The sequence below is a fragment of the Osmerus eperlanus genome, unplaced genomic scaffold (genome assembly GCF_963692335.1).
Source record: "Osmerus eperlanus unplaced genomic scaffold, fOsmEpe2.1 SCAFFOLD_130, whole genome shotgun sequence".
NCBI classification, from domain to species: Eukaryota; Metazoa; Chordata; class Actinopteri; order Osmeriformes; family Osmeridae; genus Osmerus; species Osmerus eperlanus.
This window is the reverse complement of record NW_026911740.1, coordinates 2,501-27,841: the sequence shown is the minus strand read 5'-3', so window position 1 is coordinate 27,841 and position 25,341 is coordinate 2,501. Positions and strand designations below refer to the sequence as shown.

Sequence of the window (25,341 nt, the reverse complement as noted above, 5' to 3'; positions counted from 1 at the left end):
TGTGCTTGCTTGGTTTTACGCTGAAAAGAAATCTGGCAAAATCTGGCAACGGTGAACGGGCGTATCTCATTCTTCTCATATTGATAGCCTCCGGTGACGCCCCTATGTGACTCGTTCGGTATTGCGCAAAGTCTCCAAATGCTCAGCTGGAACACAACTCGGGACAATGACGAGTTTCTCCAAAATCACTTTTATTGACCCAGAAAGTTGTTGAGGTCTTCTGCCCAGGTTTTGTAGGAGATGCCATCAGGTGTGGGCTCCATTTGTGACATACAGCTTTTGCTTTAGATATGTTTACAGTAAATCTTTCTTTAATTTTTTTTTTTTTTACAGTGCTCTGACATAGTTCAGTGGCTAAAATAAATACAGTGTGACTATAGTAAATAGTGAATATTATATAAGTACAGAAAGATGATCAAACAGGCAGACAGAGAGGCAGAGAGGGAGGCAGACAGACAGACAGACAGACAGACAGACAGGCAGGCAGACAGAGAGGGAGAGAGATGGAGACGGCGGATAACTGAGTTTTCAGAATGAAAGAGAACAGATCAGGTTAGATATGTAGGGAGGATATACGAAGCATACATAAATACTTCAGATGCTGTTCCTAGTCTCCTCTGGGTCACAAAACTCTTTACGTGTGTGTGTGTGACATTATCCGCCATCAATATCTAGTGTCGGTTTAGGGTTAGTATACTACGTCGTACCCTCTTAAGTGAAGTAAGAGTTTAATTTGAACACTCACCGACAATGGACGGACAGGGGGAGGGAGACAGGCAGGCAGACAGACATCACCAGACTAGGCCATGTTAGAACACGCCGGGAACACATGGGCTACATACATAAATACATACATATATACATACATATACAGTTCCTTTAAATACGAAGAGCGTGTGTCAGTCCTCCTGTGAGGTCAGGGGGGGCTTGGTGGTCAGGGAGGAGGGAGGGTGAGGAGGGAAGAGAGGAGGGAGGGAGGGAGGGTGAGGGAGGGGAGAGAGGGTGAGGGAGGAGGGAAAGGGTGAGGGGAGGGAGGAGGGAGGGAGGGAGGGGAGAGAAGGTGAGGGCAGGGAGGGGAGAGAGGGTGAGGGAGGAGGGAGAGGGTGAGGGAGATGATGAGGCAGTAAGGGGACTGACATCAGGGTGGAACTGTGGTCTCATCCTTGTAAACAACTTTGTAAACAACCTTGTAAACAACTGTGTAAACAATATGGACAGATCTTCTGTTTTGTTCTCCGACATTGAAAACACGTTTCTATGGAAACATGCACGTTAGCGTAAGGTGAAGGATCATATGGCACAGATTCTACATCTTCAGGAACCAGGAAGTGAATTAGACATTGTGATGACACGTACACTAAATGTGATGACAAGTATATGAGATACGATGACACTTACACTAGACACTGACAGTGAAACAGATCTCAGCTTCAGAAGATGGCAGTGTAGCACCACATCTGACCTGTCTGTTCTCTGCTCAACCTGGTGGACAGAGGAACAGCAGGCTCGGGTTTGGAATCGGACCTTACCATATTCTGTCAGCACTCCTACAGGACAGAACTACCCAGTTAGCAACAAGGAGCTGAGAGGCCCGCTCTTTATACTGTTGAGATGCTCCCTCCCTCCCTCCCTCCCTCCCTCCCTCTCTCTCTTTCTCTCTCTCTCTCTCTCTCTCTCTCTCTCTCCCCCCCACTGTCTCCCTCCCTCCCTCGAGCGACCAACAGCAGGAAACATCTAAACAGTACACAGAAGGGGCCAGTGGAGGCTGGATCCATCCCTGTGTCTCCGCCCCCTACTCTCGAACTTTGACTCTGAAGGTGACGCGGCCCAGGAACTTGTCCCTGTCGTCGTTGTTGCGCAGGTCCGAGCCCTCCACCCTGCACTCCAGGGTCAACTCTGTGTCGTACTCCTCCGGGGTCAACAGCAGCTTCACCGCCACCAGGGGCTGAAGATACCGCTCCTGCAGAGGGGGAGAGGGGGGAGAGAGAGGGAGGGAGACAGTGGGGGAGAGAGAGGGAGGGAGACAGTGGGAGAGAGAAGGGGGAGAGAGGGAGAAAGACAGTGGGGGAGAGAGAGGGAGGGAGACAGTGGGGGAGAGAGAAGGAGGGAGACAGAGGGAGATAGGGAGACAGTGGGGGAGAGAGAGGGAGGGAGACAGTGGGGGAGAGAGAGGGAGACAGAGGGAGAGAGGGAGACAGTGGGGGAGAGAGAGGGAGGGAGACAGTGGGGGAGAGAGAGGGAGGGAGACAGTGGGGGAGAGAGAGGGAGACAGAGGGAGAGAGGGAGACAGTGGGGGAGAGAGGGAGGGAGACAGTGGGGGAGAGAGAGGGAGACAGAGGGAGAGAGGAAGACAGTGGGGGAGAGAGAGGGAGGGAGACAGTGGGGGGGGGGGGAGAGGGAGGGAGGGAGACAGTGGGGGGAGAGAGGGAGAGAGGGAGGGAGACAGAGGGAGATAGGGAGACAGTGGGGGAGAGAGAGGGAGGGAGACAGTGGGGGAGAGAGAGGGAGACAGAGGGAGAGAGGAAGACAGTGGGGGAGAGAGAGGGAGGGAGACAGTGGGGGGGGAGAGGGAGGGAGGGAGACGGTGGGGGGAGAGAGGGAGAGAGGGAGGGAGACAGTGGGGGAGAGAGGGAGAGAGGGAGACAGTGGGGGAGAGAATGGAAGAGAGGGAGGGAGACAGTGGGGGAGAGAGAGGGAGAGAGGGAGGGAGACAGTGGGGGAGAGAGGGAGAGAGGGAGAGAGGGAGAGAGGAGAAAGGAGAAAGAAGGGGGTGAGTGAAGGAGAGAGAGGGCTTAAGATTACATGGTTCTCGTGTGATACAGAGCACCGCTGACCCACAGCAGGGTCAGAATCACAACATCTCCACTGAGCCTCACATCTTCCTCATCCAGAAGACACTTTCATCCAAAGCAGCATAAAAAATAGTGCATTTAGAAAGTACAGCAGACACTTACATGAATCCTCTTTCCATAGTAGGGGAAATACTTCTTATCAATACGGCCTTCTATGGGGAAATACTGCATCTGAATAGGATTCTCTCTCTGGGAGATGAGGAGAGGAGAGGAGAGGAGGGGAGGGGAGGGGAGGAGAGGAGGAGGGGAGGAGAGGAGAGGAGAGGAGGGGGGGAGGAGAGGAGAGGAGGGGGGAGAGGAAGGGAGGGGAGGGGGGGAGGGGAGGGGAGGAGAGGAGGGGGGAGGAGAGGAGAGGGGAGGAGGGGAGGAGAGGGGAGGAGGGGACATCAGAGAAGTAGAGAAGAGAAGGAGTGCAGACACAGACATTAAATCAGACTAATAGTCCCAGACATAACCACAAGATAAATAAATGTTAGATCAGGTACAGTGAGCATCATCCCCCCTCAGCTCTGTGTTAATGCCTGATACTTGCTGATACTGCATTACCAGTCAGGACTCAACTCTTACCCCACAGGCTGGTCTGAGAGCATGCAGACAAACACTAACAAAAACAAATAAGACTCATCAGCATCTCAGGTATGTACACACACACACACACACACACAGACACACACACACAGACACATACACACACACAGACACACACACACACAGACACACACACACACACACACACACACACACAGACACACAGACACACACACACACAGACACATACACACACACACACAGACACACACACACACACACAGACACACACGCATGCACACACAGACACACACACACACACACAGACACACACGCATGCACACACACACACAGACACACGCACACACACAGACACACACACACACACAGACACACACACACGCATGCACACACAGACACACTCACATGCATGCACACACAGACACACACACACACATGCATGCACACACACGCATGCACACACGCATGCACACACGCATGCACACAGACAGCGTGTACCTTGGCTATGCAGTTGATATAAGGATCTCCTCGTGGCTTCAGCCCAATGATCTGTGGAGGAGGAGAGAAGAGAGAGGAAAGAGAGAACATCAGTTAAGTATACTTCCACCAGGACACTTGCATTCTAACTGGATTGGAGGGGTGTAGTGAGGAGGGGGTGTGGTACGCGGTTCATCTTGATGAGGATGCAGGGTTTCCCCTCTGCGTATCCGAAGGAGGGGTCGGACAGGCCAGAGCACAGGCCCAGCTCGCTCCTCCGGAACTGGCAGGCCTTCTTCTGGCCCTCCTCCTGGTCCTGGTCGAAGTACACCCCCGCAGGGCACAGCTCACTCTGCTCCTGCTGCGTGTCATTATACTCTGCAGAGGACAGGAGGGGAGAGGGGGAGGAGAGGGAGGGGAAGGAGAAAAGAGGAGGACAGGGAGAGGGAGGAGAAGGAGGAGGGAGGGATGCATGGTTCAGTGGAGGATGAGAGGCAAACAGAGAAGAGGGATGTTGTGGAGAGAGGACAGCAAGGGAGACAAGACGACAAAAAAGAGAATAAACCAGATCAGATTTATGTCCTGTGAAGCGAGCGTTACCAGCAGACCAGCGGTGGACCTAGCAGGCTAGCAACAACACCATGACGGATGCTGCCTGCCGCCTCTGCATCCTAATACGGTGTGACTGGGAGAGGACTTACGCTGCAGCAGGTGGTCTAGGTGCTGGACGTACTGCCCGTACTCAGCCTTGCTGGACTTGCTGAAGAGGATGTCCAGGGACTTGGGCCGTATCACCAGGCCTGTAGTACACACAAACAGGAAATCATCACAGGAAACAGGAAGTCATCAAGGCGTCACAGCTCATCCTGGTGAATGCAGCATGTTGGGGTGTTCGCGTGCTGCGTGTAACTAACCTAGGGTTAGGGTGTTGTGTTAGCGTGTTGTGTTAGCATTTTCTGTTAGCATGTCATGTTAGCATGTTGTGTTAGCATGTTGATAACCTGGGGTTAGTGTGTCGTGTCTGGATAAGAGCGTCTGCTAAATAACTAAAATGACTAAATGTGTTAGCATGTTGTGTTAGGGTGTCTCTAACCTGGCTTTAGCATGTCGTGTTAGGGCGTCTCTAACCTGGTGTTAGCATGTCGTGTTAGCATGTCGTGTCAGGGTGTCTCTAATCTGGCGTAAGCATGTTGTGTTAGCGTGTCTCTAATCTGGCGTGAGCATGTCGTGTTAGCGTTTCTCTAACTTGGCGTTAGCATGTTGTGTTAGCATGTCTCTAACCTGGCGTTAGCATGTTGTGTTAGCATGTCGTGTTAGCATGTCTCTAACCTGGCGTGGGCATGTTGTGTTAGCATGTTGTGTTAACGTGTATCTAACCTGGTGTGGGCATGTTGTGTTAGCATGTTGTGTTAGCATGTCTCTAATCTGGCGTGGGCATGTTGTGTTAGCATGTTGTGTTAGCATGTGTTAGCATGTCTCTAACCTGGCGTGGGCACGCGGTCGCGGTAGCGGGGCACGTTGTCATCGAGGGTCATCAGCATGACCCACATGGTGAGAGTGAACATGCCGGCCAGGAAACTGTAGAACACCAGGTAAAACAGCAGGATGAGACCTGAGGGGAGGAGGGGGGGAGAGGGGGGAGGAGAGGGGGGAGGATTGGGGAGAGAGGGGGGGACAGGGGGGAGAGGGGAAGGGGGGTACAGGGGAGTTAGAGAGGGTTTTTTAAACAGTGGCTTGTTATTTATTGTTTAACACTAACACGAGCATGTCTACATGCTAGCAGCATGTTTAACACATGAGCAGGTCTTTATGACAATAACATGTTATTACAAACCCTGACCAGTCACCAGGCTACCCCCCAACCCACCCAACCCCCCTCAAAACAATGAACACCCCTCGGAACCTCCTCTCACCCCTTCCTCTCACCCTCTTTCTGCACCCCTCTTCCTTCTCTCCCTCTCTCTTCTCTACCCTCTGCCCCCCACTCTCTTTTACTTCCCCCGCTCCGATCTCCCCCCTGGCTTCCCCCACTACCCCCTCCCTCCTCCTCTCCACAGCTTTCCCAGCATGCACCTGCTCGGTGTGTGAGAAGAATCCCATTTGACCTTGACAGGCTCATGTAGGCAGCCATGCAACTGCAGCGCCGCATCCTTCCTCCCTCAGCATGCGCACACACACACACACACACACACACACACACACACGGTTAGGGCGAAGCTAGGCTAAGAGCTGGGCACCACACTACTGTGCTGGGCACCACAGTAGTGTGCCCAGCTCAGGATGAGTATGAAGGCCCAGAGGTTATAACGGAGACTGACCATCTACAATGACAACATACTTCCCTCCCATCTCCCAGGTAATGAATGGAAATGGTCCGCATATCTCAAACGTGCTCAACTGCATCTCTCAGGATTGTGGTTTTGCTGCATGAAAAGGCTGTAGGCTTCATTTGACGTGCCAATAAGCGTTATTAGCCGATAGTATCGTTCTTGGTGAGAGAGTTACACTATCCTACACACACTGGTAACAGTAGGCACAGTTGCCCTTATCGGTATTTGTCTTGGAAAGGTAGCTGTAAAATGTGTCATCTGCTCATCTGCGCACAAAAACACACACACAACACGGGGTGTAAAATAGTCCGATGCGTTTTACAACGCTATGCCTACGCGTGTTTTATTCATGGACATCGTTTTAAAATAGAATCTGCTCCGAACCACAGCCCCAGTTTCTCACCCCAGCTGCTGCCCGTTCTGCCCATAAACTCGCCGGTCCTCGGGTTGTAAATGGCATCCTTCCAGCTCGACGCATTTTCCTTGTCCGCCGGTTTGTCTTCGGTCGTGGACATGGTGCGAATCTAAAGTAAAATCCCTCTTGTACTCCCAGAACTGTGGCAAAAGAAGCGGGAGATGTGATGCAGAACAGAGCAGGATGGGAAGCGGCGTGCGGCCGGGACGGCGGTTGGAATGGAGTGGGAGTCAGAGAGGAGGAGATACCCCCTTGTAGGAGGAGAAGAAAAAAAAAAGCGGTGACGTTTCTCCCTCTCTTCACACACCCTGCTGCGGCTCCTACAGTTGCTATTGCGGGGTTAGAGAGAGAGAGACAGAGAGAGAGACATAGACACAGAAAGAGACACAGAGAGACACAGAGAGAGAGAGAGAGAGAGAGAGAGAGAGAGAGACACAGAGAGAGACAGAGAGAGATAGACAGACATAGAGTGTGACAGCTGAGGGGGGTGTTGATGGATCCAGACCAGTGACAGACTTTCGCCTTTAATCAGCTGATTACACGGTTTTACTTTCACACTGAATCGCAGCTTAACACGGACCGCAAAGAGGAGATGGATGGATCGAAGGCTCTGCTAACAGCAAAATAGCTCATTAGTTTGCGTGCAGTCAGCTGCACACAATCATACGCTTCCATTTCAATTCAACATGAAATATTTATTTTGAAATTAAGCAACAACGAAAAAAAGAAGAAGCCTGATGCTGGAACGGTGTCATAGACTTTAACATCTGTAATCTTAGTATGTGCCACGTAACACCAGTAGGCAAGTGTGTCAACATCATCAGTTTTAGATTGTACTTCAACTCTAGAACATTTTTTTTTGCGAGGGGAATCCTCTGGAAAAGAAATTCTTCTGGAAAAAAGTTTTCTTAGAAGCACCGTTAAGATCAGAGAGAACCGTGTGGTTCAAACAGAAGTGAGATGGGTTCCATGTTATCAGAACCCTTGTGTTCTAGCCAGAACCTTGAATGAGCTGAAATGTGACAGTTGGTAGAAGTGAAGAGCACCTATAACCAACCTAAACTCCTAAGGAAGACTGGTACCTCCACTGACCCACTTAGAACACACACTGGCAGATAATGTATGTGTGGGAAAGAGAGTGAAGGAGTTACATAACAGCTATTGATAGAGAGGCGAGGATTGTGGGCCAATAGGGAGGGGAGAGAGGGGGTTGATTGTAGGGAGAAAAAGGGAAGGGTTGGGAAAGGGGGGGTTGGGAGAGAGAATGGGATGGAGTATTTTGTTTTATTGGTCAAAATGAATGTTGCAGTGCAAGAAGGGTCACACACTTAAACTCCCCTTCACTCCACCTCACACACACCTGCTGTGTGTGCGTGAGAACACACACCCCCTCACTCACCCTCTCATGTCTCCACACACACCCCCTCATGTCTCCACACTCACCCTCTCATGTCTCCACACTCACCCTCTCATGTCTCCACACTCACCCTCTCATGTCTCCACACACACCCTCTCATGTCTCCACACTCACCCTCTCATGTCTCCACACACACAATCCTTTCATTGTGCGTACATCTCATTCTTGCAGGTCCAGTTCCCTGCAGGTTCGGTTCCCTGCAGGTCCAGTTCCCTGCAGGTCCAGTTCCCTGGTCTCTCAGGTCCGGTCAGCTGTACACGCTTTCCTGCCATCCCATACATCACCGTGACAACCGGAGATGCAACCCTTGCATGCTCTGACCCCGTGACCTGAGGGGCCCCAGAGCCCGCCCCCACTGAGGGGGACTATCTGGATTGGGTGAGAAATTCTTCAATAATCCAAACAGGCCAATGTTTGGCTATGTTCCCCTACAGCGTATCTTTACGGATTTGGAGTGGGCGTGCTCAAATTATTTGTGCTACTCACCAATAGGCTTCTGTGCAGGAGTTGTGAGACATCTGTGCTCTGATTGGTCGCATCCACACTCGACAATCAAGCTCGTCTCACCTTTATCTATGATGGAAAAACACAGCGGCGGCCATGTTGACCACGTACAGAGTCAGACGGTGAAGACACACTGCAGAGGCCCTGCCAGGACACACTGCAGAGACCCTGCCAGGACACACTGCAGAGGCCCTGCCAGGACACACTGCAGAGGCCCTGCCAGGACACACTGCAGAGACCCTGCCAGGACACACTGCAGAGGCCCTGCCAGGACACACTGCAGAGGCCCTGCCAGGACACACTGCAGAGGCCCTGCCAGGACACACTGCAGAGACCCTGCCAGGACACACTGCAGAGACCCTGCCAGGACACACTGCAGAGGCCCTGCCAGGACACACTGCAGAGACCCTGCCAGGACACACTGCAGAGACCCTGCCAGGACACACTGCAGAGACCCTGCCAGGACACACTGCAGAGACCCTGCCAGGACACACTGCAGAGACCCTGCCAGGACACACTGCAGAGGCCCTGCCAGGACACACTGCAGAGGCCCTGCCAGGACACACTGCAGAGGCCCTGCCAGGACACACTGCAGAGGCCCTGCCAGGACACACTGCAGAGACCCTGCCAGGACACACTGCAGAGACCCTGCCAGGACACACTGCAGAGGCCCTGCCAGGACACACTGCAGAGACCCTGCCAGGACACACTGCAGAGGCCCTGCCAGGACACACTGCAGAGGCCCTGCCAGGACACACTGCAGAGGCCCTGCCAGGACACACTGCAGAGACCCTGCCAGGACACACTGCAGAGACCCTGCCAGGACACACTGCAGAGACCCTGCCAGGACACACTGCAGAGACCCTGCCAGGACACACTGCAGAGACCCTGCCAGGACACACTGCAGAGACCCTGCCAGGACACACTGCAGAGACCCTGCCAGGACACACTGCAGAGACCCTGCCAGGACACACTGCAGAGGCCCTGCCAGGACACACTGCAGAGGCCCTGCCAGGACACACTGCAGAGGCCCTGCCAGGACACACTGCAGAGGCCCTGCCAGGACACACTGCAGAGACCCTGCCAGGACACACTGCAGAGGCCCTGCCAGGACACACTGCAGAGGCCCTGCCAGGACACACTGCAGAGACCCTGCCAGGACACACTGCAGAGACCCTGCCAGGACACACTGCAGAGGCCCTGCCAGGACACACTGCAGAGACCCTGCCAGGACACACTGCAGAGACCCTGCCAGGACACACTGCAGAGGCCCTGCCAGGACACACTGCAGAGGCCCTGCCAGGACACACTGCAGAGACCCTGCCAGGACACACTGCAGAGGCCCTGCCAGGACACACTGCAGAGGCCCTGCCAGGACACACTGCAGAGGCCCTGCCAGGACACACTGCAGAGACCCTGCCAGGACACACTGCAGAGGCCCTGCCAGGACACACTGCAGAGGCCCTGCCAGGACACACTGCAGAGGCCCTGCCAGGACACACTGCAGAGGCCCTGCCAGGACACACTGCAGAGACCCTGCCAGGACACACTGCAGAGACCCTGCCAGGACACACTGCAGAGGCCCTGCCAGGACACACTGCAGAGGCCCTGCCAGGACACACTGCAGAGACCCTGCCAGGACACACTGCAGAGGCCCTGCCAGGACACACTGCAGAGGCCCTGCCAGGACACACTGCAGAGGCCCTGCCAGGACACACTGCAGAGGCCCTGCCAGGACACACTGCAGAGGCCCTGCCAGGACACACTGCAGAGACCCTGCCAGGACACACTGCAGAGACCCTGCCAGGACACACTGCAGAGGCCCTGCCAGGACACACTGCAGAGGCCCTGCCAGGACACACTGCAGAGACCCTGCCAGGACACACTGCAGAGACCCTGCCAGGACACACTGCAGAGGCCCTGCCAGGACACACTGCAGAGGCCCTGCCAGGACACACTGCAGAGGCCCTGCCAGGACACACTGCAGAGACCCTGCCAGGACACACTGCAGAGGCCCTGCCAGGACACACTGCAGAGACCCTGCCAGGACACACTGCAGAGGCCCTGCCAGGACACACTGCAGAGGCCCTGCCAGGACACACTGCAGAGGCCCTGCCAGGACACACTGCAGAGACCCTGCCAGGACACACTGCAGAGACCCTGCCAGGACACACTGCAGAGACCCTGCCAGGACACACTGCAGAGACCCTGCCAGGACACACTGCAGAGGCCCTGCCAGGACACACTGCAGAGGCCCTGCCAGGACACACTGCAGAGGCCCTGCCAGGACACACTGCAGAGGCCCTGCCAGGACACACTGCAGAGACCCTGCCAGGACACACTGCAGAGGCCCTGCCAGGACACACTGCAGAGGCCCTGCCAGGACACACTGCAGAGGCCCTGCCAGGACACACTGCAGAGACCCTGCCAGGACACACTGCAGAGGCCCTGCCAGGACACACTGCAGAGGCCCTGCCAGGACACACTGCAGAGGCCCTGCCAGGACACACTGCAGAGGCCCTGCCAGGACACACTGCAGAGGCCCTGCCAGGACACACTGCAGAGGCCCTGCCAGGACACACTGCAGAGACCCTGCCAGGACACACTGCAGAGACCCTGCCAGGACACACTGCAGAGACCCTGCCAGGACACACTGCAGAGACCCTGCCAGGACACACTGCAGAGGCCCTGCCAGGACACACTGCAGAGACCCTGCCAGGACACACTGCAGAGGCCCTGCCAGGACACACTGCAGAGGCCCTGCCAGGACACACTGCAGAGACCCTGCCAGGACACACTGCAGAGGCCCTGCCAGGACACACTGCAGAGACCCTGCCAGGACACACTGCAGAGGCCCTGCCAGGACACACTGCAGAGGCCCTGCCAGGACACACTGCAGAGACCCTGCCAGGACACACTGCAGAGGCCCTGCCAGGACACACTGCAGAGGCCCTGCCAGGACACACTGCAGAGGCCCTGCCAGGACACACTGCAGAGACCCTGCCAGGACACACTGCAGAGGCCCTGCCAGGACACACTGCAGAGGCCCTGCCAGGACACACTGCAGAGGCCCTGCCAGGACACACTGCAGAGGCCCTGCCAGGACACACTGCAGAGACCCTGCCAGGACACACTGCAGAGACCCTGCCAGGACACACTGCAGAGGCCCTGCCAGGACACACTGCAGAGGCCCTGCCAGGACACACTGCAGAGGCCCTGCCAGGACACACTGCAGAGACCCTGCCAGGACACACTGCAGAGGCCCTGCCAGGACACACTGCAGAGGCCCTGCCAGGACACACTGCAGAGACCCTGCCAGGACACACTGCAGAGGCCCTGCCAGGACACACTGCAGAGGCCCTGCCAGGACACACTGCAGAGACCCTGCCAGGACACACTGCAGAGACCCTGCCAGGACACACTGCAGAGGCCCTGCCAGGACACACTGCAGAGGCCCTGCCAGGACACACTGCAGAGACCCTGCCAGGACACACTGCAGAGACCCTGCCAGGACACACTGCAGAGGCCCTGCCAGGACACACTGCAGAGGCCCTGCCAGGACACACTGCAGAGGCCCTGCCAGGACACACTGCAGAGGCCCTGCCAGGACACACTGCAGAGGCCCTGCCAGGACACACTGCAGAGACCCTGCCAGGACACACTGCAGAGACCCTGCCAGGACACACTGCAGAGACCCTGCCAGGACACACTGCAGAGGCCCTGCCAGGACACACTGCAGAGACCCTGCCAGGACACACTGCAGAGACCCTGCCAGGACACACTGCAGAGACCCTGCCAGGACACACTGCAGAGACCCTGCCAGGACACACTGCAGAGACCCTGCCAGGACACACTGCAGAGGCCCTGCCAGGACACACTGCAGAGACCCTGCCAGGACACACTGCAGAGGCCCTGCCAGGACACACTGCAGAGGCCCTGCCAGGACACACTGCAGAGACCCTGCCAGGACACACTGCAGAGGCCCTGCCAGGACACACTGCAGAGGCCCTGCCAGGACACACTGCAGAGGCCCTGCCAGGACACAGTGAAGACACATTGCAGAGGCCCTGCTGTTTCATCCCCACACTGTGAACAGCGATTGGTCAGTGACAGCCTAGGCCATGTTCCCCATCTTCTCACACACACAAACACAAACACTGACTGATGTTCCAATTTATTTGATAACATTCAAATGTTGACGACAGACGTGTTAACGATCAGTACACAAACAGACTCATTACTACAGTTCATCTGACACCATTATCATCATCCTTACTCTACAGTTCATCTGACACCATTATCATCATCATCCTTACTCTACAGTTCATCTGACACCATTATCATCATCCTTACTCTACAGTTCATCTGACACCATTATCATCATCCTTACTGTAGCGGGGTTTGCTCGTTTAAGATTAGCAATACTTAATTTATAATAAAGTATCTAGTTCTTCGGGGCACCACCTCTTATTTGTTAAAGGGACAGAGGAAACCTTGTTTAACCTTATTGAATAATAGCCTTCGTAATAATCAGTCTAATCTTAAGTAGTGGCTTCTATGAAAGTAGGGCAGATCAGATAACGTGAGAGATACGCGAGTATTATACACAATGATTTATTTAGGAAAATGTAATTATAATGAACAAATACCAGATAAGTTATGGGTTAGTTTGGCTAGAGTAGTACAGTAGGCCTAGATTCTAATGAGAGCGAGCAACACAATGGCTGTGTAGAGCGCGTGGGGAGGGGGAAGGGAGAGAGAGAGAGAAAGAGGTATAGAGGAAGAGGTAGGCCTCTATAGCAACAATGGACGATCAATGTCAACTGACCTAACGATGGTTAGGTTAAATCATTTGTAAAATACAATCAAACATCAACAATTAAATCACAACATGCCAACATGTCACAAGTAAGAAATATTGCAAATCGCAGTTACTGTTGTCAGTTTGAAGAAGAAGAGTCAAAGTTCCGTTTGTCGTTGTCAAACGGTTAGAGCAAAGGAATCTTTCGTTAAAGTTCCTGGTGGTCCAGTGAGTTGCTGATTGAGAAGGATAGGTCAGATGTGTCGCGAACTCTTCCGGTGAATCCTTGCGAAAAAGCGGGGGTGATTGTACGTTTGGGGGTTTTATACTCCAAAGAACAAGGGGGGGTCCCCGTGAAGGTGACCTCTTTCATTGGTCAGTTACTCCCCACCTGGGCGTCGTCCTGAGATCTGCCCAGGTGTGAAGTGGCTCTTAGCTTTGAGTTCCGTTATTTCAACTGTCCATGGAATGCTTAAACTTCAGAATATAACAATACAACATTCATAAATAGTTTTGTTAGTATGGTACAATCATTTTGATATCAAGACTTAACTATACCTGAAGAGAAGTTATAATCAAACCTCAATTAAACAACATTCTAAGTAAATGAGAAAAGCACACATTATAACACATCAACTACTGTCATTGAAATAGTGTCCATGAGCCATGTAGTCCTTGAGAATATGTTCGTATATGTTCGGTGACTATGCTACATTACTCTACTCTACTTGCTTCGGGGGGAATGTCCCTGTACTTACTGTAAGTCGCTCTGGATAAGAGCGTCTGCTAAATGACTAAATGTAAATGTCATCAACATTTATCAATGCCCCGAATAGAAACAGGTGGATTTATTATAGGCATAATACGGTACTTCACATTAGAAGACTGGTCTAGTTGTTTTAGGGGAAAAAGTCTGTACAGGAACAGGAAGCCTACCAAAACTGTAAACCTATCTTGGAGATCTGTGGTGAAGGAGGCGTGGCCTTGAAGGAAGCCAGCCAATCACTGCTAGATAGGGTGGTGAGAAAGGATGGGTTTGAGGGAAAACCCCCAATCACCTCCCCTCTACCTCATGGCCGCCCTGAATCTCCCCACCCCCCTCTTCCCCTACAGCTAGATACCAGACTAGCTGGCTCATAGGTCACCTGATGAGTCCCTCCAGGAAGTTCCTATGCAAGCACTTCCAGTTTGTTCAAATACTTTTCCTACTGTAAACTTCTCTCGCACGTATGCACGCACACACACGATGCACACGCACAGACATCTTTGTAAACCTCATCTTCTTGTAGTTCACATTATTAGTTACAGTTTGAACTGTGTACCTGGGTTAGGCGCGTACATATACTTCACATACACAGATTAAAACGTAGTTAAAATAGCTTGATCTGGTCAGGACTCAGGTCCCTGCCCCGTCAGAAGAACCAGTCCTGCGGTTCCTATGGTTCCTGTGTTTCCTACAGTTTCTGGGGCTAGTGTGCAGTCAGGAGAACCATCATTTGCAACCCCACCTTGTCCTCCCTCCCTCCCTCCCTCACTCCCTCCCTCACTCCCTCCCTCCTCTCCCCTCCCTCCCTCCCTCCCTCCTCTCCCCTCCCTCCCTCCCTCCCTCCCTCCCTCTCTCTCCTCCCTCCCTCCCTCCCTCCCTCCATCCCTCCCTCCTTCCCTCCCTCCCTCCCTCCCTCCCTCCCTCACTCCCTCACTCCTTGCTGTACCAGTTCATGGAGCGCTGGAGTGCCCTCTCCCAGCGCCGCAGCCCAGGCAGGTAGCCCCCCCCCGCCCCCCCTCCTCTCTGGGGCAGGAACTCGCGCTCCGTGGTCTGCAACTTCTTCAGCTCCTCCTTACCGCTCCAGAACCCTGCAGTACCACCCACAGACAGCAGGGGGAGACACAGGGTTAGGGCTGCAGTACCGCCCACAGACAGCAGGGGGAGACACAGGGTTAGGGCTGCAGTACCGCCCACAGACAGCAGGGGGAGACACAGGGTTAGAGCTGCAGTACCGCCCACAGACAGCAGGGGGAGACACAGGGTTAGAGCTGCAGTACCGCCCACAGACAGCAGGGGGAGACACAGGGTTAGAGCTGCAGTACCGCCCACAGACAGCAGGGGGAGACACAGGGTTAGAGCTGCAGTACTGCCCACAGACAGCAGGGGGAGACACAGGGTTAGAGCTTCAGTACCGCCCACAGACAGCAGGGGGAGACACAGGGTTAGAGCTTCAGTACCGCCCACAGACAGCAGGGGGAGACACAGGGTTAGAGCTGCAGTACCGCCCACAGACAGCAGGGGGAGACACAGGGTTAGAGCTGCAGTACTGCCCACAGACAGCAGGGGGAGACACAGGGTTAGAGCTTCAGTACCGCCCACAGACAGCAGGGGGAGACACAGGGTTAGAGCTTCAGTACCGCCCACAGACAGCAGGGGGAGATGCAGGGCTGGAGTACCTCCCACATCGAAGTGTATACAGTACATGTATATGTGTGTGTATTTGTGTACCGTATTTCTCAAATAAACGCTGCACCGAAAATGAACATTGTGTAATAAACGCCGACCCTAGCTAGAGAATAGCTGTTAGTCGGCATTAGAAGGGAATCTTACGAAAAAATACAAGCAGTCTAACAAATAGCAGTCTAGCCTATTGCTAACGCCTGTCTAGATTATCTATTGAAAGAACTAGAGAGAGGCCGGTGCTCTTGCGTTAGCAAGCTAAACTAGTTTACAAGGCTACAGTAGGTAGGTGTTTTCGCTATCTAGCTGTTCTTGCATTGCAAATCAGCATAATAAAAAGCAGATTAAATATAGCTAGCTATAGCTAAAATTGACATTTGCTTAATCGGTGATTTAGAAAACGTGCTGTTCAAACTAGCAGGTTTCTTTTTGACCCTGGGAATCACCTGTCGTCACATGACTTCGACTGCCGACGGTAGATGAATGATGGTGCCAGTGACTCGCTACCCCCGCATCCTCGGAGGTGGTTTACGTATACGTGGGAGTAAAAATAGGCCCTGGATCTGATCCAGACCTGCCCACCAGAACCGGCCCCCGTATACGCCACCACAGCTAACCTGTTAATGCATGCAATGCTTGATGTGATGCTAGTTCGGGAGATCGATAGTAAATGCGAGCGCGCGAGCCAAATTTTTTGGCCTTTATTTGAGGGCAAAATATTTTTTGAGCTTTAGTGTAAAATAAACAGCTGTTTTTCAATTGGTAAAACCTTATCTAGTGAAGGTGATGTATTTTTGTCTCTTAATTTTTTCAGCCCCACCCTTACGTTTCTTAGCCTGGTTTTCCATCGTTATTCTTCTCCCGGTGCTCCCGATGGCCAGTCCGCTACTGCGGGGCTGTGCCGCGGTGGTGGATTTTCAAGTAATATCATTTTCAATTTTCGTGCTGTCAGGGGGTGCTGCAGCACTCTCAGCACCCATAGTTCCCGCGGCCATGGGTATTCCCTCTCCACTGAAATCCAAAACTCAGCCAGTGTCTTGGCTGAGAACGCTGCCTTTAACGTTCGGTCGCTTGACAGTTCAACTAATGCGTCCTCCTGCTTGGATGTCAGATGGTTTGCCGTACTTACAGTGAATGGAAAATCAAAAGGCTGATGGCTTTTTTATTTGCATGCATTAATTTAACTACTGTTTTTAACTTGTTAAAATTTTGGCTAAAATATGCTATTTCTAATTGTTTTACAATGTTCCTTGATTTCTGGAAATCAAGGCACATTGTCACCCCCTCGTTGTCAACCCCTGGGGGGGTCGCGAGACTTTGAGAACCACTGGTGTAGCCTACTGATTGTCAGGCTGAGTTTAGTTATCCCCGGAGTACTTCCAGCCTAAACTATCACATGCAAGCAAAGCACACAGCTAGCAACAGCAGCTCCGGTAATATACGGCAGACAACACTCGACAATGTTAAATTTGAGATTACATTTCCTACCTATATAACAATGTGTATGTTCAATATTGTACAGCCTATGTGTGAGTGAATAAAACTCCCTCACAATCATCTTGTTATCCTCCAGTTATTTTAAGTTAAGTACACCCTTTTAATGTTATTTCACAAAGAAATCTTTCATTGGGGTAAAATTTAAACAGATTAAATAAATTCAAATACATTTGCGATTAACTATATGAAATAATGCGATTAAATATTTTTTACTCGCTTGACAGCCCTACTAAAGACACATTAGCATACTAGCGCAGCTAGCCTAGCATACCGTATTAAACGCTGCCCTCAAATAAACGCCACCCTCGAATAAACGCTGCACCATAAAATGAACATTGTTTAATAAACGCTGCGGCGTTAAATCGAAGAAATACGGTATGTATTTCTTTGTGTGTCTGTGTGTGTGTGTTTGTACCCATCCCCAGCCCTGCCACGAACGCTGCCCCCAGACAGGACATGTCGTGATGAGCTGGTCTGGTCACCTGCCTGCCGAACACGTCTGCAATCAGCTGCATCACAAAGTTGTTGGTGCACACGCCCCCATCAGCCCTGGGTGGAGAGGGGGGAGGGGAGGGGAGGGGAGGGAGGTGAGGGAGGGGCGGGAGGGCAGAGAGGGGAGGGGAGGGAGGGCAGAGAGAGTGAGTAGGAAGTCTCATATAGACAGGGAGCAAGTAAACAGCACTTGATCTTGTGCAGGTGTGTTACAGTGTGTTTGTGTGTTACAGTGTGTGTGTGTCCACGTGTGTGAATGTGTGTGTACCTGATCTTGTTGATAGGAATGTTAGTCTCTCTCAGCATCACCTCATACAACTGCTTACTCCTGAAACAGAGAGCAGGGTCAATACACACACACACAGTAACACGCACGCCCCCCCCCCCAGTAAGACCCACCTGAAGGCGACAGACTCCAGGATGGCTCGGACCAGGTGTTGCTTGGTGGTGGAGGGTTTCAGACCCATGAAGGAGGCACAGGCCTGGGGGTCATTCAGAGGAGCCTGCACACACAGACACACAGCTCAGGTGACAGTACTGAGAGCAGAAGTTTTGCTTGGTTGGAGAATGATGACCCACTTACAGAAGCTGGGCGAGCGAGCGAGGCAGCAGAGAGAGAGAGCAGACAGGCTGGTTACTGCACAAACACTAGCAACATAACACACACACACGTAACATAACCAGGCTGCACACACACACACACACACACGTAACATAACCAGGCTGCACACACACACACACGTAACATAACCAGGCTGCACACACACACACACACACACACGTAACATAACCAGGCTGCACACACACACACACGTAACATAACCAGGCTGCACACACACACACACACACGTAACATAACCAGGCTGCACACACACACACACACACACACACACACACACTAGTAACATAACCAGGCCACACACACACACCTGCAGGCCGCTGAAGGAGGGGACAAAGCAGACCCCGTCAGAGTCGTCCACACTGCCGGCCATGAGCTCCGTTTCACGCACGTCTGAAAACAGCTCTGCAACAGGAACACCTTCAATCACACCTCACTTCCTGTCTAACTCACACCTCTGATGTCACTTCCTGTCTAACTCACCCAGCTCCTGGGCCCATCTGATAGCAGTGCCGGTGTCGGCAGCGTTCCCCTCCGCCAGGTAAACCACCTCAGGACCCAGCTTCCAGCCCACCACGGGGTACAGGCCTGCGCGCACACACACACACGCACACACACACTGTTGTTAGTGTGTGTGTGTGTAGCGTGGTTATGTTACTAGTGTGTGTGTGTGTGTAAACATACCTGACATGGAAGTGTGTGGTTTGTTCCCAGTGTTGATGTTCATGAAGGTGCCTGTTCCCATGGTGATCTTCACGTCGCCAACGTCAAAGCAGCACTCCCCAAACATGGCTGCCTGCTGGTCTGCCATCTAGAGGCAGGAGGGAGGTACTGCAGGTCAGACACACACGCATACATCACACTACACAGCAGAGTAACCAGGAGACCCACCAGAGACATTATGGGGATGGGCACACCAAAGATGGAGGGATCTGTGCTTCCATAGTTGTACCTGAAGAAACAGGAAGTAGAAGATGACATCACATCCCTTGAACCCTTGGTGGGGATAATAACAAACTAAGTGAGGGATACTGTACAGAGAGCCAGATTTTAGTGTGAAATAAACCCAGACATGGTGATGCAGAACCTTAACCTGAAGCGACTACCGTGTTTTACGGAAAATAAGCCGCATCGTGTATAAGCCGCACCCCCCCAGAATGAGTTTTTAAATCGGAGTATAAACCGCACTGGAATATAAGCTGCACTTTCACTTTCAAATCAAATCAAATTTATTTGTATAGCCCTTTTTACACGCAAGCATGTCACAGAGGGCTTCACATATGCCCATAGAGCTGCCCCTCAACCAACCTAAACCCTCAAGGAAGACAAGGAAAAACTCCCAAAAAACTCAACAGGAGAAAAAAAAAATGGAAGAAACCTTGGGAGGAGCAATTCAGAGAGGGATCCCCTCCTCCAGAGACGGTTGGTGGGAGAGAGGAGCAGAACACAGGCTAAACATAGTCATACAGTGTCGATGGGTTTTTAAAACACCAAAATCCATTATTCAACTTTATAGATGTAGGACAGGACCGGGAGACTCGCGACCAGGTCCAGCGTTGGCTGACCGACGACCAGGCAGGTGCTGACAACTCAAACCCCCCACACCACAAGGGATGTGTGTGGGGGGGGACAGAGAGAGGAGAGCAGGGAATGTATACTGTATGTAAACTTTCTTGTTCTGGTCAATAGTCTAGCATCAGCATTTTGCACCCGCTGTAAATTTTTTAGGTGGGTAATTGGGAGGCCAGAGAACAACACATTGCAATAGTCCAATCGGGACGTAACAAATGCATGTATTAGTTTTTCGGCATCATCCTTTGAGAGAAATGTTCGTATTTTGGCAATATTGCGTAGATGGAAAAATGCAGTTCTAGTAATTTGCTTAATATGGTACTCAAACGAAAGGTCTGGGTCCATTGTGACTCCTAAATTTTTTACTAGCTGGTTTTGAGAGACTTTGACGCCGTCTAGGTCTAAGGTCAGATTGGAAAAATTATTTCTATATTTTTTAGGACCGAAAATTTGAACCTCGGTTTTATCCGAATTTAGAAGAAGGAAATTTGCAGTCATCCAAGCTCTCAACCTAGAAACACATTTTTCCATAGAATGTGGAAATTCTCCAGACTTTATAGACATATATAGCTGAGTATCATCTGCATAACAGTGAAAATTTACCCCAGAGCTTCTAATTATGTTTCCTAAAGGCAGCATATAGAGAGAAAATAACAGAGGGCCTAGAACTGAACCCTGTGGGGTTCCTGGATGAGCAGCCATCATAGTGGACATATTGTGATCTATCGGATAGATACGATCTAAACCACTGAAGTGATGTACCAGAAATCCCAACATAGTTCTCCATACGCTCCAAGAGAATCTCATGATCCACCGTGTCAAAAGCTGCACTTAGGTCTAGAAGAACCAGGACAGAGAAAGAACCCGCGTCAGAGGCTAACAGTAGATCATTGACTACCTTGGCTAATGCAGTTTCAGTGCTGTGGTGGAGACGAAATCCAGACTGGAGAGGTTCATAAAGCTGATTTGAGGAGAGGTGCTCAGTGAGCTGTTGTGCCACAGCCTTCTCTAAAATTTTGGAGATAAATGGCAAATTTGAAATTGGCCTGTAGTTGCTAAGACAGCCTGGATCCAGGTTTGGTTTTTTAAGAAGGGGCTTAATAATAGCTTGTTTGAAATCGTTGGGGACTTGGCCAATTACAGTAGATTCATTAATAATACTAAGCATGGGTGGTCCAATAATAGGGAGAAGTTCCCTACAGAGTTTGGCAGGGAGAGGATCGAGAAGGCAGCTAGTGGGTTTCGAGGAGTCTATCAGCTCGATGAACGCCTCCATAGAAATAGGGTTAAAGTGAGTGAGAGCCTCAACATGCTTGGTATAGGGGAAAGTTCAGTGTTGATGGCCACTCCTCCAGGACTAGTCTGTAGTTTGTCCCTTATTGCATACATTTTTTGGTCAAAGAAATCTAAGAAATCATTGGGAGAGAAATCTGAACTAACACAGAGTGTACTTTTCTTAGTGAGATTTGCAACAGTGTCAAATAGGAACTTAGTGTTGTGTTTGTTCTTACTAATCAACCTAGAGAAATAATCTGATCTGGACCTAATGAGGACTTGCTTGTACTCCATTAGGCTGTCCTTCCAGGCCAGGCGGAAAACCTCCAATTTAGTGGTACGCCACTTATGTTCTAGTTATCTAGTGAACCTCTTAAGAGTGCGGGTTTCCTCTGAATACCATGGAGCCAGTTTCTTGTCCTTTCTTTTCCTTGGTTTGAGAGGGGCAACAGAGTCTAGGGATAGCTGAAGAACCAAATTCAGATCCCTCGTTTTAGTATTTAATGATTTATTTGGGACATCAAGGACTTCTAGTGCAGCGGGTAGAATATTAGCCAGTTCCAGAGCTGTGTTTGGGGTTATGCAGCGGCTAGTAGAAATATTCTTAGTGCCTCCAAGGCTCTGGCAGAGGTCCATTTTGAAGGTGACCAGACAATGGTCTGATAATATAGGATTGTGGGGGTGGACAATGACGTCACTAATCTTGATTCCCCGCGTGAGAACTAAATCTAATGTATGCGAGTGAAGATGGGTAGGTTTGGAAACCACCTGAGTGAGACCTGTGGAATACATTAGAGCAGTAAAGGCCTTACTTAAAGGATCTTTTGGGTCATCCACATGAATGTTAAAATCACCCATAATCAAGACGTTATCAGTATATGTCACAAGATCAGCACTAAAATCTGCAAATTCCTCCAGGAAGAGGGAATACGGGCCTTTCATTACGAATCATTCCTCTTTCAAGTAATAAGCCCCTGTTCAAGTGTTTAGCATTAAATTAACTGCACGGTCTGTAGAGATCTTGAGACCAAGCCACTTTTTTGTTCTAAATCCGGACTAAAGCCGCTTCGAAATATAAGCTGCACAAGCACAAGAAAACTGTAAAATTGGAGTACAAGCCGCAGCTTATTTTCCGTTAAATACGGTAGCTGTGCTGTACATGGGCATGTGACAGGGGACCAACAAGAAGTGACCGTAGTGGTCATGTGACAGGAAGTTACTCACCCAGTGTCAAGGATGTCAGGGAGGATGGAGAGAGGCAGGGAGACGAGAGAACACAGAAGGCTACTCCAACACATCTACACACACACACACAGGAGTGAACACACATACAGATGTGTAAACGCACAGGTAATGTGGACAGAGGTGGGTCATTTCACTGAGTGGTCAGACCTGGTATGAGTCAAAAATCCCAGTGGCGCTGGCGTTGGAGTAGTCTGTAGCATGGACCAGTCCTGAAACACACACACACCATACACACATTCCATACACACACACACACCATACACACACACACCCCATACATTCCATACACACACCCAGCTGCAGATCACTAGACACGGGAAAGCACAGGTAACCAAATCACTTCCTCACTCCCTAGAACAGAGAGTTCTGGAACCTGATGCTAACCTTCCGACATGCTAGCAGACATGACAGAGTAAAAAGAGAGAGAGGAGGAGAAAGAGGAGGTGGAAAGTGAGAGGGGAGGAGGAGAGAGAGAGGGGAGGAGGAGAGAGGAGGTGGAGAGAGAGAGGGGAGGTGGAGACAGAGGGAGAGGAGGAGAGAGAGGGAGAGGAGGAGAGAGAGGGAGAGGAGGAGAGAGAGGGGAGGAGGAGAGAGGAGGAGGAGAGAGAGAGGAGGAGGAGAGAGAGAGGAGGAGGAGAGAGAGAGGGGAGGAGGAGAGAGGAGGTGGAGAGAGAGGGGAGGTGGAGACAGAGGGAGAGGAGGAGAGAGGAGGTGGAGAGAGAGAGGGGAGGTGGAGACAGAGGGAGAGGAGGAGAGAGAGGGGAGGAGGAGAGAGAGGGGAGGAGGACACAGAGGGAGAGGAGGAGAGAGGAGGAAAGGGAGGACAGAGAGAGACTTCCTCCTACCTTTAGTGAGTTTGTACAGCAGCCAGGTGTCTATGGTGCCAAAACAACATGTCCCTTCGGATACTGCACAACTCAACTGAGGACGAGAGGAGAGATGAAGAGGGGAGGAGTTAGTGACCATGACTCTGGTAGGAGAAGAGTTGCTTCTCAACAGCCAATCAGACAGTCTGAGGGAGTGAGTGAACAGCCAATCAGAGGAGAGTGGGTTCACAGTAGGGAAAAGGTCAAACACTGGAGTAGGATATAATAAGCCTGGTCACACACACTCCCTCCCTCACCTCTGGGTAGTGTGTGAGGGCCCAGGCCAGTCTGAAGGTGACGTGCTGTGTTGAGAAGACCACCAGACTGGTTGCCAGGAAGTGCTTACGTCTGGACAGGAAGTACAGGAGCTTCGTCACCCCATGGATGACCTGCCACACACACACAGTTACACACACAAACACAGTTACACACACACATAAACAGTCCACAGAGAAAAAGACAAACGGGTTCATTAGTCAATAAGTTTAGAATAAAAGCAGAGTGAACTTTGACCTTCATGGTGCAAGAGGTGTTCCATGACCGGACCAGGTCTGTCGCCCTCAGATCCTGCCAGGTGATGAAGTTATGGAACGTACGACCTGTGTTCCTGGGGGAGAGAGAGAGAGCGAGAGAGAGGAGAGAGAAAGGGGGATGAGGGAGGGGGAGACAGAGGTAGGGAGACACAGTGAGGAGGAAGGGAGAGAGAGGAGGGAGAGATAGAACATTACATTACATTACATTTAGTCATTTAGCAGACGCTCTTATCCAGAGCGACTTACAGTAAGTACAGGGACATTCCCCGAAGCAAGTAGGGTGAAGTGCCTTGCCCAAGGACACAACGTCATTTGTCACGGCCGGGAATCGAACTGGCAACCTTCTCCCTATAGAAAGAGTGTGTGTGTGTGTGCTCACCTGTCCCAGGTGGTAAAGGTGCTCCTCTGTGTGGAGATACCCAGACCCTTCACCTGACGCATCTGAACCCCTGCATCTGTACACACACACACACACACACACACACACACACACACATCAAAATACACACACACCAATAACATCGTGTTGATGCGGTTTTATCCCCTACGGTGTGCAGGGTGTCAACAGCCTGTACTAGAGAGTGACTGACCTTGAACGGCGCCTTTAACCACGGAGACGAACTCCCTCCACAGGCCCTCTGGGTCTATCTCCACTTGGCCTTCCTCCGGGTACAACAGAATCACCTGCACAACCACAGTGTTCACAACCTCACGAACTAAAAAGTACATCTAGCTGGCTTAGAGACGGACGCTAGCCTGACCATGTGTTCTCTCGAACTTATCACAGTCAGTTAGCTACACATGAAATATGTTTTCTAGCGAGGTAGTTAGCTTAGCTATTTATTTATTGGTGACTTACCTTCGAGGTACAGGAACCCTTGATCTGGGCCTTCTTGTCGAAGACGTGACATTTTATCGACGTTGTCCCCACATCCACCGACACAATATAACTTTCTTGTTTGATTCCGTTCCGCTGAGTTCCCATTGTATAATGATTTCCTGTTATCGGCAGCGATGGTACTGGTTTTTCTTGTTCCATTCTTGAAACACTTCACTCAACTGACCGCAACCGCGACTCTCATAAATATTTGGACTCGCATTGGCCAAACTAACTTGTTGACATACTGTATTTCGTCCTTCGGACCATTCTGTCATTTGTTTACCTCTGTTATCTTTCTAAACTGACCCGCGTTGCACTGTTTCCTCGTGGGCCTGCAGTAATGATTTTCTAAGAATTTGGTCCCGCTGACACCGCGTGTTGAAAAGACCGAAGTCATTCAACACCAATCTTGACTCGTGTCCCGGATCTAGAAATGTGTGCTTTGAGTAACATAAACTTCCACACAGCCTCCCCACGCCACGAAATATTACAAAAGTTTAGAGTAGTCTACACTTAAAACTGCCAGACGACTGACTACACTTCATGTTTACTTTAACATCAAAGGTGCATG

General features: G+C 51.4%; 2 protein-coding genes and 1 long non-coding RNA gene across 3 annotated transcripts in view; all 3 read right to left on the bottom strand.

Moving 5' to 3' along the window:
* Nucleotides 1–1,068: 1,068 nt before the first annotated feature.
* Nucleotides 1,069–6,949, bottom strand: LOC134016541 (sodium/potassium-transporting ATPase subunit beta-3-like). The gene is made up of 7 exons (XM_062455886.1): nt 6,612–6,949; nt 5,362–5,490; nt 4,580–4,678; nt 4,066–4,256; nt 3,900–3,950; nt 2,955–3,041; nt 1,069–1,960 (listed from the first exon to the last, which is right to left on the bottom strand). The coding sequence occupies exons 1-7, from the start codon at nt 6,721–6,723 to the stop codon at nt 1,793–1,795; spliced, it is 837 nt and encodes a 278-aa protein (XP_062311870.1). The 5' UTR covers nt 6,724–6,949; the 3' UTR covers nt 1,069–1,792.
* A 5,750-nt stretch (nt 6,950–12,699) lies between these two features.
* On the bottom strand, nt 12,700–14,897 carry LOC134016544 (uncharacterized). The gene is made up of 2 exons (XR_009929550.1): nt 14,141–14,897; nt 12,700–12,909 (listed from the first exon to the last, which is right to left on the bottom strand). It is a non-coding gene; the product is annotated as an uncharacterized LOC134016544 (long non-coding RNA).
* Nucleotides 14,898–15,041: 144 nt separating this feature from the next.
* gk5 (glycerol kinase 5) overlaps nt 15,042–25,341 on the bottom strand; it is a 10,460-nt gene continuing 160 nt past the window's right edge. The window contains exons 1-16 of the mRNA XM_062455889.1: nt 24,750–25,341; nt 24,481–24,574; nt 24,270–24,345; nt 23,871–23,964; nt 23,615–23,746; nt 23,337–23,412; nt 22,639–22,700; nt 22,471–22,544; nt 19,291–19,351; nt 19,084–19,210; nt 18,883–18,987; nt 18,710–18,804; nt 18,180–18,283; nt 18,049–18,108; nt 17,704–17,837; nt 15,042–15,199 (exon numbers count right to left, since the gene is read on the bottom strand). The exon at nt 24,750–25,341 is cut by the window's right edge and continues 160 nt beyond it. Of these exons, the coding sequence (XP_062311873.1) occupies nt 15,042–15,199; nt 17,704–17,837; nt 18,049–18,108; nt 18,180–18,283; nt 18,710–18,804; nt 18,883–18,987; nt 19,084–19,210; nt 19,291–19,351; nt 22,471–22,544; nt 22,639–22,700; nt 23,337–23,412; nt 23,615–23,746; nt 23,871–23,964; nt 24,270–24,345; nt 24,481–24,574; nt 24,750–24,929 (1,632 nt within the window). The 5' untranslated portion in view covers nt 24,930–25,341. The remainder of the gene's footprint in view (nt 15,200–17,703; nt 17,838–18,048; nt 18,109–18,179; nt 18,284–18,709; nt 18,805–18,882; nt 18,988–19,083; nt 19,211–19,290; nt 19,352–22,470; nt 22,545–22,638; nt 22,701–23,336; nt 23,413–23,614; nt 23,747–23,870; nt 23,965–24,269; nt 24,346–24,480; nt 24,575–24,749) is intronic.

What these genes read in the sequence shown, in the direction of transcription:
- LOC134016541 (XM_062455886.1), bottom strand. Translation starts at nt 6,723, where the DNA reads ATGTCCACGACCGAAGACAAACCGGCGGACAAGGAAAATGCGTCGAGC. An exon ending in CGACCGCGTGCCCACGCCAG is followed by an intron (nt 4,679 to 5,361) that starts GTTAGAGACATG and finishes TGTGTACTACAG; the next exon opens with GCCTGGTGATACGGCCCAAG. An exon ending in ATATCAACTGCATAGCCAAG is followed by an intron (nt 3,042 to 3,899) that starts GTACACGCTGTC and finishes CTCATCTCCCAG; the next exon opens with AGAGAGAATCCTATTCAGAT.